The 19,197-nt window shown below is 39.7% G+C and overlaps 1 protein-coding gene across 8 annotated transcripts in view; it reads left to right on the top strand.

Annotated features, from left to right (window-relative positions):
- The window catches only part of LOC125284068 (protein unc-79 homolog), a 257,979-nt gene that overhangs the window by 54,590 nt on the left and 184,192 nt on the right, over nt 1-19,197 (top strand). For 7 of the 8 annotated variants that reach the window (XM_048227819.1, XM_048227828.1, XM_048227800.1 and 4 more), the window contains exons 7-13: nt 3,176-3,305; nt 3,478-3,542; nt 7,751-7,839; nt 8,566-8,606; nt 11,390-11,418; nt 12,821-13,047; nt 17,757-17,928. In XM_048227819.1, the coding sequence (XP_048083776.1) occupies nt 3,176-3,305; nt 3,478-3,542; nt 7,751-7,839; nt 8,566-8,606; nt 11,390-11,418; nt 12,821-13,047; nt 17,757-17,928 (753 nt within the window). Of the gene's footprint in view, nt 1-3,175; nt 3,306-3,477; nt 3,543-7,750; nt 7,840-8,565; nt 8,607-11,389; nt 11,419-12,820; nt 13,048-17,756; nt 17,929-19,197 lie in introns of those variants that run through there. The other variant, XM_048227846.1, reaches the window with a different exon arrangement.

Raw genomic sequence — 19,197 nt, 5'->3', positions numbered from 1 at the left:
TGATCATTAAGGCTACTTTAGTACTTTCACAAACTCTTAGTCAGCTGTCCTCTGATGTTAATATTTACCGATATCTAGGCGATATTTGTAACATTTATTTTGTATTTGGCCTGTTATGAAATCATGTAGAACAATTTAAACACATTTTAAAACGTAAAGCCCAAATTTGGAGACATCCATGCATGTGGAAATTTGCTGCAAATTCAAAACTGGATTACTCTGGAACGGCTAACTGTACAGGGGACTGCTTTACACCTTGTGTTCGGTAAGGTCTGCTGTTTATTGTGATATATGGTTTGTCGTGTGTTGAACGACGGGTTCGTGAAGTATTCCACCGAGATGAATGGGTAGGGAGATGGGCACAGAACCTTAAATAAAATGTATGATTAAATTTAATTATATGAATTACTTTTCTCGCAAACCGTTCACCACAGCAGGTAGTGTCTAACATCGTTTAAAAGCTGAGAAAAAGCTCTTTCATGTGATGTCTGTGTGATGAGTAGGCTACTTTGCGAGTAGTTCAACTGAGAAGAATGGGTGAATTTGGACGCACTTTCTTTCCTGCCGTGCGCTGTCACTTTCTCCACTGCGTAAAAGACTAAATTAATTTGCGCTGTGAATGCTAAGATTATTTTGACAGGCCATAGGCTAAATAAAAATCGCTATTATTTGGACGCAAAGCAGAATATTGAAAGAAGGGGGCACCAAGGCCACCATGGCCTGTAAACCTCTGATTTTCAAAGGGGCATCACGGCCAACGCAAGCCATGGCCGTCGTGGTCGCCGTGAAATTCCTACCCTGGTTATGACGACCAAATTATGTGCCAGTTTAGTTGGGGTCAGTGAACCAAGCTGGATGTCAATCTGTTGGGAAGTATTTATATTTTTTCATTTGGCAGATGCATTTATCCAAAGAGACTTACATCAATAGAATACCATTTAAGGATTTTAACATAAAAGCTACAGAGTTACAGGTACAGCAATAAAATAACATTTAGGGCCCTATCTTTCACCAGGCGCAACGTGCCGCCAAACGTGACGCAAGTCTTGTTCCTATCTTACACCCAAGGCAGTGATGATTTTTTCGCCATGCCCTACAGTTCAATTGAAATCAATGGAAAAAAAATAGGTGTGGTCAGGCCCATAGCGCAAAAATTGCAATTTCAAGGTCACTAAAAATCAGAACACCACTGACAAAGAAAAACCTGGTCTAAAGCGAAAGGCACAGCTATGTAAGCAGCCTTTAGCAACAAGTCCCAGGCAAAGAGTCATCTGCATAATGGATATCCTTAATATTTGTCTTCAGTCATTCACATATTATTGTACCCTGGAAATCCAGAGTTCTCGCGAGAGCACAATGGAATTGTTTCTGCGAGACACTCTGGCAATGAGCAATGATGCACGTTACTTTTTCCCCTTGCATCCCGGGGAACCAGCTAAACTGATGAAGACAGCGCTGCAATGTTGGAGAACAGTAAATATTGGTCGTAGTGTTATCTGATTGCGTCAAAGTCCGGAATCATTCAGAATAAATTGGTCTAGTGTTATCCAATTGCGTGGAGTGAGATTTTCAAATGCATGCTTGTTGTGCCCCTCGATTTGGGCCATTACATTGTTCGTGGCCAGACCCTTAATCTTTCTAGATTACCAGGGTCTGGATTTTCCAGGCTAATATTATTGCGGTGTGAGTGTTGCTTTTTTCAGGCTGTTTTCGATTGTAACCCCTTGTCAGTCAATAGCGAAAGTAAATAACTGAGTGTTAAACTGTTATGTTGTTGCCAAGAAGACCGCGGTGAAGGTTGTTTCAGTTTGGATGAGTTCATAAAATAGTCAAGTGCAGATGCATGTAGGTTATACTCTGCTAGTCACACACACATTTTAGTAAAGCCAGGTTTAGTGGAATCCTGTTGTTGCATACACGTCTCATGTCTTGTGTGCAAGCAGATTCCTTCAGTTGCGTTGACTGTCAAAATATCAATGCGCTGTTTTGATGTTGTGCTACTTGCTCTTAAAGGGAATGACCAAAGTCTCTCTCATTGGTTTAATGGGTGTTACGCCCATAACACACCCATGACTGATTTTAGAAACATAAAAAACAACCTTCTTAAACAACGTGTCTGGCATCTGGTGAATTACCTCGTCAAGATAACAATAATGTTCAATTGGCCACACCCTAAACATATTTAAACCATCTGGTTCAGACCATGTGTTTCAGATCGTTAAAATGGGACCCTGGATGTTTCCCAAAGTTGAGAAAGCATACTGAAAGGCTGTCTTCTCAAGGTCGCCACATTATTGAACTCCGCGGAGCACTGTTCCAATGTCAAGAATGCTCCGAAATTCGGTCTTTCGTTTTGAGAATTTTCAAGGATGTATCTGTGGATCCTCAGGTGAACAAAAATACCCATAACCCTCTGCGTTGACATGCGTCTGAGCAGCGCCCCTACCAAAACAGAAGCGTGCAGTAAACAGCAGAAGCTCTCAAATGGACCGCGGTGACTTGCACGTTCACACTAGCTAGTCTGTTCCAAAGTAGAGTCTGGGAATGCTAATATTGCTAAACTCAATTTCATAAAACCCTACTCGCAAGGAAGGATTCTATCAAGGAAGCATACTCGACTTTGGGAAACAGCCCCATATGCACTTTTCTCAGTTTTCTATACAGAGCTCCCCCTACAGCTTCAGAGTATATATTTTACGACACTCCTTGCTCGGTCAGTCTGCTGTTTCCAGCAGAATTTAATTTCACTTATAGAGCACCAAAACATTACACATGTCTCATGGCGCTTTACAGAATGTTAGACAATCAGAGAAAAGAAAAGAAGGCCCATGGGTAACAGGGTGTCATATTATTCTCATTGGCTGTTCTATTTGAAGCCTAAACTGAGTGAGTATCATTGGTCTGGTTCGTTCTGATGACATCTTGCTTATCTCTCAGCTCAAGAATATAAAAATGTAAAAATAGTTTTGTTGCAACAAAGAGGAGGGAAAAACAGACTTCACTTCCAAAAACTGATCTATTATATTTCATTATTAGCATAGCATTAGGAGCACAGAGGGATCAGGAAAAGGACATAAAGGCCTCATATCTTCTAGCTTAACCATGGATGGACTTCATATGTTCTCTGGTACTGAGTATGTAAGCATTACAGTTTTATCTGCTTATCATCTTTTAGGACCTCCTCTATGTTATCTCCTATGGACCATCTCAAGTGAAGCCCCCCGCTGTCCAGATGCTCTTCCATTACTGGCCCAATTTAAAGCCCCCAGGTGCCATCAGTGAATACAGAGGACTACAATACACTGGTACACAAAACTGTCACCCATATACTTTACCTAACCTGGCCCTGAAATAATTTTACTTTTCACTAATCCACTCCTCTTTACTAACTGCTTTAGCTGTCCTGATCAGTGCCTATTTCATGCTACCATCTTATTCTAACATGAATTGTACTGCTAATCCCCTGTATCCACACAGCCTGGAACCCTATACACTGCCAGCACATTGAGTGTCACAATGCCATCAACAAACCTGCCGTTAAGGTATGTAACGCACCTATGTCGAGACCTATATTGTGTTTTAAACCATTTACATTGTGTGAATGTTTTGAGGTAATAATATTGAACTTTCATTGAAAGTCTGATCTTGACTTTCAAGATAGTGAGCTCATTATCTTATACACAGTGTCGTGTCTTTGCTAGTTTGAGAGTTTCCTATCAAGAGTTGCTTAACTAGTACACACACACACACACACACACACACACACACACACACACACACAGTTAGTTATTTACACAATAGTTATCACTGAAAACGATTATTTTTGAAAACTCCGGCCAAGGTGGATATGTGGAAAAACTCCGGTTTCACTTTTGCATGTAATCAAGGGAAAATGGCATTTTTGCTTTGTGACATGATGTTCCCTAGTTTGTTTGAAATCTCTGATTGGCCACCTGTTTGCTCGAAGGGTTTGCGACACCCTTCCCCAGCTGTTTTTAGCATCTGTGTGAGCAGAATTATTTTTCAAAACAAAGGAGGAGATTTTTCCAAATAGCCTACGCTGCTACATATTTCTTGGTCTTAGATTTCGCTATTGGGTGTTGTACAAATTATTGACAGTGCAATAACTTTAAAAAACAACCAGAAAGAAATGTTAAGGCATTTGTAGAGAAGAAGGATGGTCTGGGTGTTCTCCCTACAGCTCACGGTAAGCTTGCTCTGATTGGTTAGGTCTATCCAATTGAGTGCAGAGACATTTCCCCCCCTATATCGGTTGAAACACGCCCCATAATTATGACCCAATGAAGCAGTATCAGACTCAAATTCTGACTAGAATGGAGTATGACAACGTCAGGCAACTAATACTGTATATTCATAACAAATTGTAGCAATTCAGTGATTACCTTATCGTGCAGTAGCACAGCCATGGTAGCCTAGGCCTTACCATCTGAACCAACATCACTGTCCTATTGTTCAACTCTAACTGGTGCATTCAAGATCATGTAACATGTCTGAAACCTTTTCTACACGTCTGTATTCAGTGTAAAATGGCACCACACCAGCACCTCCATTAAACGTTGGAAATAAGTGTCAGATGCATTCATAATTACATTAAATTGAAATTGTGGACACAGCAGGAACTCTAGCACTGGTGTTTGTAGCCTAGGCCAAAGTTCCTGGGCTGATGCCCCACAGTATAAATGAAAGTCACTTATAGAGCGCCAAAACATTGCACATGCCTCATGGCGCTTTACAGAGTGAAGGCCCATCAGAGAAGGCCCATGAGGAACAGGGCGAGGAAAAACTCCCTAGAATTGGAGATACATGTAGGAAAATACCTCGAGCAGATCCACGACTCAAGGGCCTGGCCCATCTGCCTAGGGTCAGTACAGAACAGTAAGGTCTGTGTGTAAGTCTGAAGGTCCTCATGCTCAAAAACACTCCACTCTGTTAGGGCGAAACAGTCCTGTAGCTGAGCCAGAGCTTCATCAGACAAGGTATTAATGGTTCTGGTGGTAGGCTTTGCACTTTTCCTGAGTGGTGTGTATGCCGGGATGAGGAGTAGGGAGAGATTAATACACATTTTTAGTAGGGTTTCTTCTACTGGTTTTCAAGAAACACATAACGCAGTGTACACGTCGGTCTTGTTGAACACCAAAATACAACCTAAATCAAACATTGGTTCTAGGTTCAAATAATGTCTTTTGCTGCTTCGCTGTAATGGCGGAAAAACATAATGCCATGCCATTTCGGCATGTTATGCACCAAATTTGATACTGGAATGTTATCTAAAGTTTTTTGAACATGTAGCCTACATGTTGTAGCGGACCGCTACAGATTCTTTATAATAAAAGTATATATTACTATAGGCTTATCCAACCGGGTTGCTTAAATGTAATTGGGGTTGTTAACATCACGCAGTCAGCTGACGATAAAAGGCTGCTTGGCAAAACCTGCAGAGAGAGCACTAATAACCAGACACAGAAGCTCTATCAGAGAGAGTGGTTACCGAGGCATGTGAGACGTGGCGGGAGCATTTTAAATAGAGCATTCACACTGGATATAGTTACACTGGATTCCTCTGGATGGTACCCTTGTGGATTAATCCCTTGGATGAGTTACTATGAAGCAGCGTGGATCCTAAGCAAAATAGGACCGGCTCAAACTACTTTGTGTTGCGCACGATGGAATGGATCAGCGGCATGGGAAGATGTTTCCTTTTCTCTTGTCGGGGTGTTGCGAAGATCCCTGGTTCAAGTCGTAGGCCTACTCTGCAGTTCCCCTGGCTAGTCTCCCACTGGTAACACTCAACGCTCATCTCTGAGTTCACTTTTCCCTTCAGCTAGTATACAACTAATTCAACCTATTCCACCACTCACTTTCCTTCCAAGACTCAGACTCCTTCATACTTTTCCTTTTGTTTAAATATCATTTTATTTTCGATTGTATGGAGGGATATTGATTATTTAAAGGTTATATCAGCGATTTCAGGCACAAAAAATGCCCAAACATAAATGATCACATTCATCTAATCTTTCCTAACGATCCGGTAGCTGCCTGCCCCATAAGCAGGCTGTCAAAAATCCACGTCTCTGTAGACAGCCTAGGCTCCGAGATCTGTACACAAAAACAATTGCTACCAACAAGGGTTGGCAACCACTCAAAGGCAAAATAAAGTGTTTCAACCAATAACTGACTAGATGCGCGTTTAGGAGAGTTTTAATTGCATGGGAGGGAGGGGGAGGGAGTAGCGAGCTAGCTCTCTGTTTTGTTTGAACATCAACAGAAGTGACATTTTTTAATTTAAACTATCACAATATATGATTTGAAACTTATAAAACGTGTTTGTGTTGTTTGATTTGTGTGATAGTATCGCTGTAACTGTGGCTACAATTGAATTGGCAGCAAATACTGCCTGGCACCACAGAGACAATTTAATCTTTACATTTAAAGTAAAAATTCAGATTAGTCACGTTACAATGTAGTTAGAACTACTGCCGACATGAAGCAATATGCTGTTTCACCTTGTAGTGGTGCTCAATACAGCCCTCATAAGTGCTTAGCAGAAAATGTGCGCATGTCAGTGGCAGAATGCGTGTAAGGGTTGCTTACATAAGAAACTCACAGATTTTGGTGTGTCACTGCCTTCATGGTGCATAAATGACAGACATTAGTTAATGGAAAAAAAAATCACATAGATCTCCATGATTTTAAAGATGCCTCCAGAATGTAGCACTGTCGCTGCCTGGCTACTAACTGTTCTGCAGCAACTCAAGCTAGGTTGCATCGACTTTTTTTCATTTTTATTTTGTACCGATAGCACTCGGTGACCTCGAGAAATAGGGATAGATGTGAAAAATGTGGAATTCTCTTTAAAGAGCAGAATGTGTAAAAAGGTAAAAAGCACCTTGTTATGTGCTTTTTTTAAACTTATGCACATGGGAGAATTTGCCCCTTAGTTTTTTTGGGGCAGTCGTGGCCTACTGGTTAGGGCTTCGGGCTTGTAACCGAAGGGTTGCAGTTCGATCACCAACCAGTAGGAAAAATGTGGGCGGGGGAAGTGGTTAAGCACTGCTCTCACATGCCAACATCCACGGCTGAAGTGCCCTTGAGCAAGGCACCTAACCCCTCACTGCTCCCCGAGCGCCGCTGTAGCAGGCAGCTCACTGCTCCGGGTTAGTGTGTGCTTCAGCTCACTGTGTGTTCACTGTGTGCTGTTTGTGTTTCACTAATTCACGGATTGGGATAAATGCTAGAGAACAAATTTCCCTCACGGGATCAAAAGTGTATATGTACCTATACTTTTGATCACACCTTACCAATTGCTTTACCACACATGCAACACTGCACAACACCCCTGGTATTGCCGTGAGATTCTATCCTCAAACTAGGGCCTATGTGATTATATTGTCGAAATAGGCTGGTGTGTCTTGAAATAGTGTCATGTATTGTGCCAATACATTCTTTGATGAATGATGCACTCTATATTAAGGATTATGTATGTGCATTCTGAACTGACTATTTAGGACAAAGAGGTACATTTAAATCAGTGACCATAAACCAGTAAGGTTTGTGTTAGTTAAAGACTGAGAGAGACACTATGCACTGTGTATCTGTACAAACACACAGCACCCCATGAAATTAAAGAGCAATGGCAGCGTGATTATAGTATGTGTATACCTTGTGCTGATTGACAGATGGCTCTTAAGATATTTTATTTGTGCTCAACTGCTTACTTTTTCTTCTTAAGATGTGCATTGACCCAACTCTCTCTGTGGCTCTTGGTGACAAGCCCCCTCCTTTGTATATATGTGAAGAGTGCAGTCAAAGGATTGCAGGGTAGGTCCATTTTAATATTACATGCAAATATTTGGCATGTGGATAGATTTTTAATGCTATAAATTATGTTTGCCATGTCATTTTTTTTGTTTCTGGGGTATAAATATGTGAAAATCTAATTACCTTTACAGCCCAATTATGTTGGAATGACTAATCCGGCACTGTGGGCTGTAGCATGCTATGCAAAATTGCAAGTTTTTATGTATTGATTTTTGAAAATCTGAATCATGTTTATTTATCATAGCAGTACAGACAATATAGACAATATATTGGTACACTTTACTTGACAGTGTCGACATAAGAGTGACATGACACTGTCATGAACGTGCCATAAACATTTATAACATAACGCTTCAGTTATTAAGTGCCATTCGGTTTTTTTCATAACAAGGTAGGTTAGGATTAGGGTTAGGGTTCATGCCTCATGACAGTGTCACCCTTATGTTGATACTGTCAAGTAAAGTGTTATACATAATATATTACAATATTACAATACATAATATATTACAATATTACAATATACATGGGTGCTGCAATTTTGATGAGAATGAGAATATGAGTAATTCAGACCTATTGTAAAAACCGGTAATTATGTGTGACTAATAATATAATTACGAAAATAATTGTGAAAAGACAAAAATGATGTATAGATACAGGTCTATTGTAACAACTTTAATATTAACACACTGTTGGAATGCTTTCTGAGCTGTATGCTCCTTTTTACAGAGACCATGCAGAGTGGCTTGTTGATGTGTTGCTACCACAAGGTCAGTGTAAACTCTGAACTCTAATTTTTTGATGTTATACAAAATGATATATGAAAATGTTTTGTTTTGTTCATTTATTAGCACCCCTAGTACAGATTTGCCATTTTATCTTAGTTTCACAATGAAGATAATCAGAAAAAAATCAACCTTGAAAGGAAGCAAATTTATATTAATTTAAATGATCATAAAGAGGGAAAATAGGAAATTGTCATACAAACATATATACTGGTTTCAGTTTCCTACCCGCAGATAGAAAGTTGCTAGGTCAGTAATCGCCTCCAGAGGGCTGCTCAGACCATGGCAGAAGTGTTGTTCGTCATGATATTAAGTTATGTGCAATCACAATGATTTTGGAAACAATATGTTAAGGTAAAGGGTGCCCTTAACCACCTCAGGGGAGACCTATAGTTTAGCTGTACTTGTCGCAAGCTAGCTTAAGTTTGTTGTCATAGCACAGTGGTTCTCAAACTTTTTCTGTCATTCCCCACTTTGGATGTGGGGAATTATCAAGCCCCATCTGACCCAATTACCCTGGCAAAATGGTAAAGTTAAAATATTATTATCACATTTGGTTCCACATTACATGTCCTGTTTCGGTCTGCTGGATCTGATGTTGTTTTAATTCACTAGTAGTGCAGTGCCCGTTCAAACATGCTATTCCTCTAGAAAACCTGTATAGTAGCCTAATTACATGCAAAGAACAGACAATTTCAATAATTAGCAACTTACTTTGCCTTTATAATCAACTATTTGTATTAACAACATTTTAACAATATCTAAATACATTGAGTTAATTAAAATATAAAAAATATTTAAAATGTCAAATATTGAAACAAATCATAATATCTAGGCTACATGTATTACTTCAGGCAGATGCAAAGCTATCTATTTGATTTTTTTTTTTTTTTTTGCCCCAAGCTCAAAGCTCAAATTCAAATAACTCCTCACATCTTAGCTGTGACAGGCACAAGTAAGCTACATTTCCAGCTTGTTTAAGACCCCCCTGAACGCTACGAGATAGGATACAGTAATACCTTTACTGTCTGTGAGGGGTTTATGCACCAAGATAACTCAATTAATTTAATTGTGTCTTGTAAATGATGTCTGAAAGAAATGTTTTAGAACTTAAATGTGATGGAAGAGTTACTCATCTTGTATTTGATTGGTTAGTGAAAACAAGTTGATACGCAGTAGGCTAATTGAGTTTGTTATTTAACATAGTAGCTAACCTCGGGATGAGCAGGAGACGGTCTACAAAAACAAGTAGTCTGGTTTTGTTTATCATGGTTTTTAGTAGACAAACTGATCAAACATTTCAGATATCCAACCAGTTCTAGCAGAGTGAATTGTGCAGTCTAGATGGCTGTGGTAGTGCTGCTAATGGGAAGTTTTATTTAGCCTAGCGTATAGGCTATCATTTAGTGTGCTGTTTAAGGCTTTATTTCCTTATCAAAAGTTAGGGGGGCGATTGCCGTCTCTTCAAAACTGGGGGTGTCATATCCCCCGTATCTCCCGTGCTGCCGGTGAGCCTGGTCATGACTCATGAGGTCATAGAGCAGCATAAAATCAATGGGCTTGTAGCCTACATTCATGTATTGCCCACTGAATGCAACCGCAATAGCACCCAAGCAACCATCTCAACCTCTTAGTAACCAACATGCATTTTATACAGTATAACAATTTATATAACGGTAACACTTTATTTTAATGTGTCGCTGTTACAGTGTACCTACCTAATTAGGTACAGTGGTACAACCTGTGTAACAACATGTACTATCAGATACTATCATTGTACTTGCATTATGTATTTGTGGGTACCTACATATAGTTGTTACATTGTAATACTGAGTGCTTTTACAAAACTTTGTCAATTTGCCTAAATTTTCATCAGAGGCAAAGAGCTGACCTGAGACCTGCTGGATGGGGTAAATCTGGTCATGATTTGATTTGATAGACAAACCATTCTTAGCTCCAGTCAAGGCCTTATTGTCTTTGTATATCAAATCTATCATGACCAGATTTACCCCCATCCAGCAGGGTCTCAGGTCAGCTCTTTTGCCTCTGATGAAAATTTAGGCAAATTGGCAAAGTTTTGTAAAAGCACTCAGTATTACAATGTAACAACTATATGTAGGTACCCACAAATACATAATGCAAGTACAATGATAGTACCTGATAGTACATGTTGTTATACAGGTTGTACCACTGTACCTAATTAGGTAGGTACACTGTAACAACGACACATTAAAATAAAGTGTTACCTATATAACATATTAACCATTATACAGTAATTACACTTGCAATACCCTACCTACCACAACTATAATGTCAACCTAGCAACCAACAACATTAACCTAGCAGCAAGCATAGCAACTGTTCTATTTAGCATAGCAACCACCATGTCTACCCAGCAACACCCTACCAACTAGCTCTGTGCTTGCATTATCTGTAACTATAACTGATATTTTACATAGCATTTTCTACATTTGCATGCACTGGCAATTCCTTGGAATGACATATCTAGTTAAAAATATGTATTGCTCTATCAGGATTTTTTTCTTCTCAGAATAAATCTTCTTTCCTTTAAGGTTGGATAATTTCTCCTCATTATTTTCATTGTGATAACTTTGGTTTTATCTTGTCAATGATTTTCTATACCTCTTTTTACCCATATGTTATCAGGGGTGCCAATAAAGGTGGATGACACTGTATATACATGAAACACCAAATATTGTAAACAATGCTGTATAAAGCTGCAAAATCTTATTATATTGTTCTTACAGCTGAGATATCGGCTATATGTCAAAAAAAGGTATGTTTCTCACTGAATGTTTTTTGTATGTGTTAAAGTAGAAGTTTGGTGGGATACTGACCTAAAGTGTGTTATGTTGGGTGTGCATTATCCCGAGTGTGAACTTTTGTCTCATAGCTCATCTCGGCTTGTCCCCTGCACTCTGAAATCTGGCGCAAGTTAGCCGATGCTACCAACAGGTTGTCGATGGGGGTGCCTTGGGCATCGGCCTAGCCATGCAAATGTTTTACACCATTTACGAGGCTCAAAGTAGATCCACACTTCGTTGATAGACTTCCCTGACATTTAAAACGAGACATTGAGAACTTTGAAAAAGCAACTGGAATCTATGCATTTCCACTGAATTATTTTTTGAATCTGATCCCTTATCATACCTGTTCATTCGTACTCGTTGCTCGGCGGCGAACGGTAAACTTCCTGAAGGTACTGTCTGTATAAATCGTCTTGTAAATAAACTACCAGTGCTTTTTCAAAGTTCTCAATGTCAGGGCCCTCGGAAGTCTACCAATGAAGTGTGGAGCTACTTTGAGCCTCGTAAATGGTGTAAAACAGTGATTTATTTGCATGGCTAGGCCGATACCTGAGGCACCCCCATCGAAAACCTGTTGGTAGCATCGCTAACTAGCGCCAGATTTCGGAGTGCAGGGGACGAGCCGAGATGAGCTATGAGACAAAAGTTCACACTCTGTATCATGTTTCAACACACTTTAGGTCAATATCACACCGAACTTCTCCTTCAAACTGAGCAGACACTGCATTTTTTCCAGAGCATTCAGCATGGTACCTCACACTACATGTTTCAATCGGACGTGATTTTTGTGCTCACGTTGCACGTTTGGCGCCTGGCTTAGCTCCTGACATGCCAGAAATCCAATTAGATGGACCGTAGCTGGAGTAATTTTTTTCGTACATATTCTGATCATGTGTCGTGAGTGTACACCACAAATCAGACCGAAATTTGGCCTGATTCAAAAGTTTGTTGGAGCCAACTGATGGTTGGTCAGTGTCTGCTTGGTATTAGTTGTCAATCAGGGGATGAAGGGTCACTGCAATATTATCTCCACAACTACTAATATTTAATCACAGCCATCTGTTACATTATGTACAGAATATGCACTCAATTTGTCTAGATTTCTTTCATTTTCTTTTGCATTTTATCAGCAAAATGATCAATTAGTTTGTTTAGATATCATCAATGCCCTTTTGGATTTTAATTACCCTTAGCCTTACAAGTGTGGTAGTTAGGTAATTGCGATTAGGTAAGTGCAAGAGAATGATTTTATAAACATGAACACATTTATATCAAAGGCTGTGGTTTTAGAGCTGATCAGATTAAACCTGAATTGATTGTTCTCTTTTTTATCTTCCTCACATCTTTCATCCTCATTTTATCCCATTGCAGAACTGTAGTTCTCATGTGCGACGAGCAGTTGTCACTTGTTTCTCAGCCAGCTGCTGTGGACACCATGGCAACAGGCCTGTGCGCTATTGCAAGCGTTGCCATGTCAACCACCACAGTGAGGTGGGGGCCTCGACTGAAACTCATCTGTACCAGACATCCCCTCCCCCCATAAATACACGGGAGTGTGGTGCTGAAGAGTTGGTGTGCACTGTGGAGGCAGTTATAAGGTACCTCACTGACATATTAATCCAATCCAATCATGCCTGTTGTGGTATGTCTTGAGATACATAATGGACAAAACAACTCAGTTGATATAGAGAACAATAATGTGCCAAATGATCATTTTCTTGATCAAGTTTCTGCTCCTCAAGTGCTCTTGCAGCACCAAGGCCAAAGTTAACTATACAGTAGTAGGCTATAAAAATGATCAAAGTTGTATTTACATGTAGCCTATTCACAGCAGTAGACCTGCATCACTGTACACATTACAAAAACATGAAACATGCCATATTACATAGAACTGTAAATCATCTGATCATGTAATATTTACAGATATCTAGGCTATATTTAACATTTATTTTATATTTGGTCTGTTATGAAATCATGTATTGAACAATTTAAGCACTTAGCTTTAAGAAACTCAAATAGCCTAGATGCATGGTTAGCATTTTGTGATCATTAAGGCTACTTTAACAAACTCTTAGCTGTATATCCTCTGATTTTCATATTTACCGATATCTAGGCGATATTTGTAACATTTATTTTGTATTAATGAGTGAATTTGGACGCACTTTCTTTCTTGCCGTGCGCTGTCACTTTCTCCACTGCGTAAAAGGCTAAATTAATTTGCGCTGTGAATGCTAAGATTATTTTGACAATTCTTTGCTTAACTGTGTGCCAGTGGAGTGATTTTAATACTGGAGTGTTGTGGTGAGATCTTTGTGTTCTGGTAAGTACTCTGGCTGCGTCATTTTGGATAAGCTAGAGTTTGTTTAGGGTCTGTTTTGTCAGTCCAGCAAAAAGTGTGTTACAATAGTCTGGATATAAAAGCATGAACCACCTTTTCAGAGTTTACTTGAGTTAAAAAGCATCTAACCTTAGATATATTTCTGAGATGATAAAACACAGTCTTGGAAATGTTAGATATGTGCTTCTGAAAGTTAAGATCATCTAAGATCACGCCTACATTTCTGACATTCTCACACGGTTTTATAGACAGGGGAGTTAGCAATGAAGGAAACTGATGCCTCAAGACCTTAGAACCTACTAAAATAATCTGTTTTATTATCATTAAGCTTTAAGAAGTTTTGGGCCATCCAGATTTTAAGAAATTATAAATGCATTGGATGAGGTCATTCACTGGACCATAATTATTTGAAGAAAACAGAAAAAATATAATTGCGTGTCTTTGGCATATGAATGATAAATAATATTGTACTGCTGAAAGATAAGCCCAAGTGGGAGCATATACAGATTGAAAAGCAGAGGACCAAGAATTGATCCCTGAGGTACCCCATTTAAAATGTCAACTACATCGGATGTAAAATTGCCAATAGAGACTTAGGGCTCTATTTTGTTCAGAAACGCAGCACAAAGCTTAAAGCTGCAGTTGGCAAGATTTTTTGGATCATATTCACTGTAACCGACACTATGCTCCAACATAAATCAGCCGGTTTTAGAAAAAAACCCCGCACTTCTACCTGCACTTAGAGCCTGTTATTTGTTTTGCAAAATTTCACAGCTCCCGGTTCTTCTGGTCCAATCAGAGCAGGGCTGTGTGAGATCTGACAGTCTGGTGCAATCTGGTGCGCACTGACGAGCACAAACTCGATGAGAAGGTGCTCAGTGGTAGTGGGGGAAGAGCATGAGAGTTGTAAACATTAACATTTTTGGCCCCCTCAATCTGTCAGACTTGCCAACTGCAGCTTTAAGAAATGATTGATCAATCCTAAGAAATTATTCTTATTCTTAAATCTGAACATCAAGTCATAGAGGCACCTATCGTGCCATCTCAGGATGTTTTTATTCTTGAATAAAATATATTTTTGAAAAGAACTAATAGGAACTAATAGGCTATTTGTCAGGCTTCATCACAGGGTTGTGAGGCCCCGTCACATACAGCAGTAATATAGGGCTGTGATGGAGCCTGTCAATCAGTCATTTTAATGGCCATTTCTCGAATCCAGACTGTTTGCATGTAAGCAGGGATTTTAAGTAACATTTCAGACGTTTTAAATATACAATTCCATTCTTTTCTATGATATTTTAGTGTGACTAGACCTGACCCTTTAGCTTGTCCCCCTGAAATACAAAATTTTGTAAACATACAAAAGTAGTTTAAAATCAAATTATTTAATGAGAGGACTTATCCTTGATCAATTTCAGCATCACCTTGGTCAAATGATGTTACAGACTCGGAGGGCTGTATCATGATGGTCTAAAGCGCAGTCTAAAGTCTATAAACATGACAACGCAAAGCTTATTCCTATCGTAGACTCGAGTTTTTCGCCATGCCCGTCTCTTTTTTTGAGCAACGCACCAAGGGGTGTGGCAAATAACGACTACATGACTACAATGGGAAACATAATGATAATAAAGATATTACGAAATACATCTCACAATGACTAATTATTCACCATCATTTGCAAATTGATAATGACGGTTAAAAGTGATGAGGCAAGATGCACATATGGAGCATAGCAGAAGACACACTGTCACGAGATGTAAGCAGCAACTCCTCTGCAGGATACATGTCCTTAGGTTTTTTATTCAGTCATTCGAACATTATCGGGGTAAGTGTTGCTTTTTTCAGGCTATATTTTCGATGGTAACCTATTGTCAGTCAATAGTGAAAGTAACTGTGTATAACAGTTATCTTATGTTTTTTTCGCCCCGTTGAAATGAATGGCGGAATTTAAATTTTGATTATGACATCACAGCTCTCTAACTGCTAAAGGCTTGATTGCTTGCACCTGGCAGAGTTCTAAGCCATCTAGCAGCTGTCTAATAGGAGCAGGGCTGGGCTGTCTGTGTCTGTATTTCAAAAATAAGGTACTGTTGGAATCCTTGAATGAAGCCCAGTTCAATGCCTAGCCAGCACCAGTTGTAAAGGTCATGTCGCACTGTCCCATCTTTTTTTAAAGCCAATCCATGTCAAACAGATCTTTGTAGATCCACAGTAGACCATGTACATGACCTGTAACAGGGTAGGAATTTCACGGCGGCCACGACGGCCATGGCAATAGCGATTTTTATTTAGCCTGTGGCCTGTCAAAATAATCATAGCATTCACAGCGCAAATTAATTTAGTCATTTATGCAGTGGAGAAAGTGGCAGCGCAAGAAAGAAAGTGCGTCCAAATTCACCCATTCTCATGTTGAACTACTCGCGAAGTAGCCTATTCATCACACAGACACCACGTATCACATGAAATAGCTTTTTCTCAGCTTTTAAACGATGTTAGCCGATAATTGCTGTGTTGAACGGTTCGCGAGAAAAGTAAATAATATAATTCAATTTAATCATACATTCTACTGAAGGTGTTGCGTCCCATGATCTCCATACCCATTCATCTCGGTATAATACTTTACGAACCCTTCTTTTAACACATGACAACCCAAATATCAGAATAAACAGGAGACCTTACCGAACACAAAGGTGTAAAGCAGTCCCCTGTACAGTTAGCCGTTCCAGAGTAATCCAGTTTTGAATTTGCAGTAAAGTTCGACATACATGGATGTCTCCAAATTTGGGCTTTAAGTTTTACAATGTGTTTAAATTGTTCCACATAATTTCATAACGGGCCAAATACAAAATAAATGTTACAAATAGCGCCTATATATTGGTAAATCAGAGGACAGCTGACTAAGAGTTTGTAAAAGTAGCCTTAATGATCACAAAATGCTAAGCATGCATCTAGGCTATTTGAGTTTCTTAAAGCTGAGCTGTGCTTAAATTGTTCAATACATGATTTCATAACAGGCCAAATATAAAATAAATGTTATATATAGCCTAGATATCTGTAAATATTAGATAGTCAGATGATTTACAGTTCTATGTAATATGTCATATTGGATAATGCAGATAACTTTTGATCGGTGTGCCCGATTTTCAAAACAGAACAGAGGTCTGCGGGACATAAAGGGAACCCTACACAATGTCGAGGAGGTGACGTTCGCCAGGGGACCTTTAGGGGACGTCGCCAGGACTTTATTTTGTTTACTGGGTAGACTCCTATAGCTGTATTAGAGTCATGTCTTCAGGCTACCTGTGAAATGTATTGTTATTCCAGTAACATTAACATAACATGATAATTTTACGGAATATGTTAACACAATGCTCAAAATGAGTCTTTTTACTTTAAGAACATGCTTGAGTGATAACAGTTGATATTCCTGTTTAGATTAGCTTCCAGATTAACTTTTCCGTTTCCATTAATCCATTAAAACTTATTCTGCTATAGGTTGTTAGCTATAAATATAGCCCACCTGTGACTGATATCTACGGAGACACATGGAACCACTGCTGATAGCATAGCAACTTGATTTGTTTGTGGGACAAATGTCGTAACAGTCAGACGGAGCTTCAAAAAAATCAAACAATCTTGATGGATATTAGTCTATACATGATTCACAGGTTGGAAAGGTCCATTGTCATGTAACTTGCTCTGAGTGCTTATTACCTTACCCTTCACATAAGGCCACAATGTTTTCATGGCGACACCATCCTGCTACACTGCTAGGCCCCCACATCGCTACTTGCAGCTATATTTCTTCCTCCTCCTCCTCCTCCTCCTCCTCCTCCTCTTCATTTAATTATTATAAGAAGAAAGAGCAGAAGGAGGAGGTGGGATGCAGGTGTACGAGTAATCTTTTGCCCTCTAACTTTTGACTCAAAAAGTTAACTGTGGCTACCTGAATTTACCTATTGTTTGTAGCTTGCTGAAGGAGGCTGAAATTCATGCAGAGCAAAGAGAATTTGAGATGAACCGCAGGAGGCAGTTGGGACTATCGGCCTCCCATCACTCACTTGACAACACTGACTTTGACAATAAGGAGGATGACCAACATGATCAGAGACTACTCAGCCAGTTTGGCATCTGGTTTCTGGTGGGTGTTTTTTATCTTGCAATCAGACATCTTTTTATACACATTTTGTTTGTGTGTGTGTGTGTGTGTTTTTGTGTGTTTACACAACACAGAATCTTGAGAGAAATATTGGGAGACAAATCAAAGTAAATATGTAAGCAATAACAAGGGCTCAACAAAGTTATGTGACCCATTTGTGCACACTGCCAGGAGGTTTGGATGTTACGAAAAAATGAAAAATGAAATAAATAAATACATATATATATATATTGATGCTGTCGAAATGAACGTGTTAATCGCTGTGATTAATTTTGAAATAGATTACAAAACGCATTACAAAATATTAATGCTATTAAAGCATTGTGTTTACCTATTTCTTTTGTGGGGGCTGATGTCATGTAATGGAAGCCAATGGAATACAACGGTGCCTTGCTCAAGTTGTGTGATTGGGGTTGTGATTGAGGATGTGTGGTTAATATAAGAAACTTATATGGAAATCATGAAATCATTCCACAGTATCCAAGATGGCGGCGCGTACACACGCAGCGACCTCTCTCTGTCCCAACCGTACGGTGTTTTGTTCGTTTAAAAAGTGTTTGTCCGAAAGTTTTACGTGTTCGTCTTGTCTTACTACGTCGTACTACAAGTACAGCAGGCAGTTTTTAATTGACATCTGCAAAAGCAAGTTTTGCAGCGTTCTGGACTTTGCAACAGAGACGCTAAAGGAACTCGGACTACTCCGGCCTGCAACAACACCGGACTCGCCTGCTACTCCTCCCCCGGAAAGAAAGCGTCGGAAGCGGTGTGCGAGGAAGCAGAAGAGGGGCAAGCTGAGGCGTCGGGCCAGGCTAGCGGCCAGCCCAACTCGCCCAGCCATACCATCCATTCTCCTGGCAAATGTACGATCACTGGACAACAAAATGGATCACATACGACTGCTGAGATCATCGAACCGGACAGTAAGTAACTGCTGTGTGCTCGTCTTCACTGAGACTTGGTTAAATGACAACATTCCGGACTCTGCTGTACAACTGGAGCAGCTAGCATGCTATCGAGCAGACAGGGCCATTGTAAAGGGAGGTAAATCACGAGGAGGAGGAATCTGTGTTTACATCCGTGACGAATGGTGCCGGGACACTGTAGTAGTATGCAAACACTGCTCACCACTGGCAGAGTTTATGATCATAAAGTGCCGTCCTTTTTACCTGCCAAGGGAAATTACTGCGATTCTGCTAGTCGCAGTATACATCCCGCCTACCAACAACAACAGCGATAAGAACGCGGCTCTTA

The sequence above is a fragment of the Alosa alosa genome, chromosome 2, assembly GCF_017589495.1.
Source record: "Alosa alosa isolate M-15738 ecotype Scorff River chromosome 2, AALO_Geno_1.1, whole genome shotgun sequence".
Lineage (NCBI taxonomy): Eukaryota > Metazoa > Chordata > Actinopteri > Clupeiformes > Clupeidae > Alosa > Alosa alosa.
This window is presented reverse-complemented; position numbering and strand designations above follow the sequence as displayed.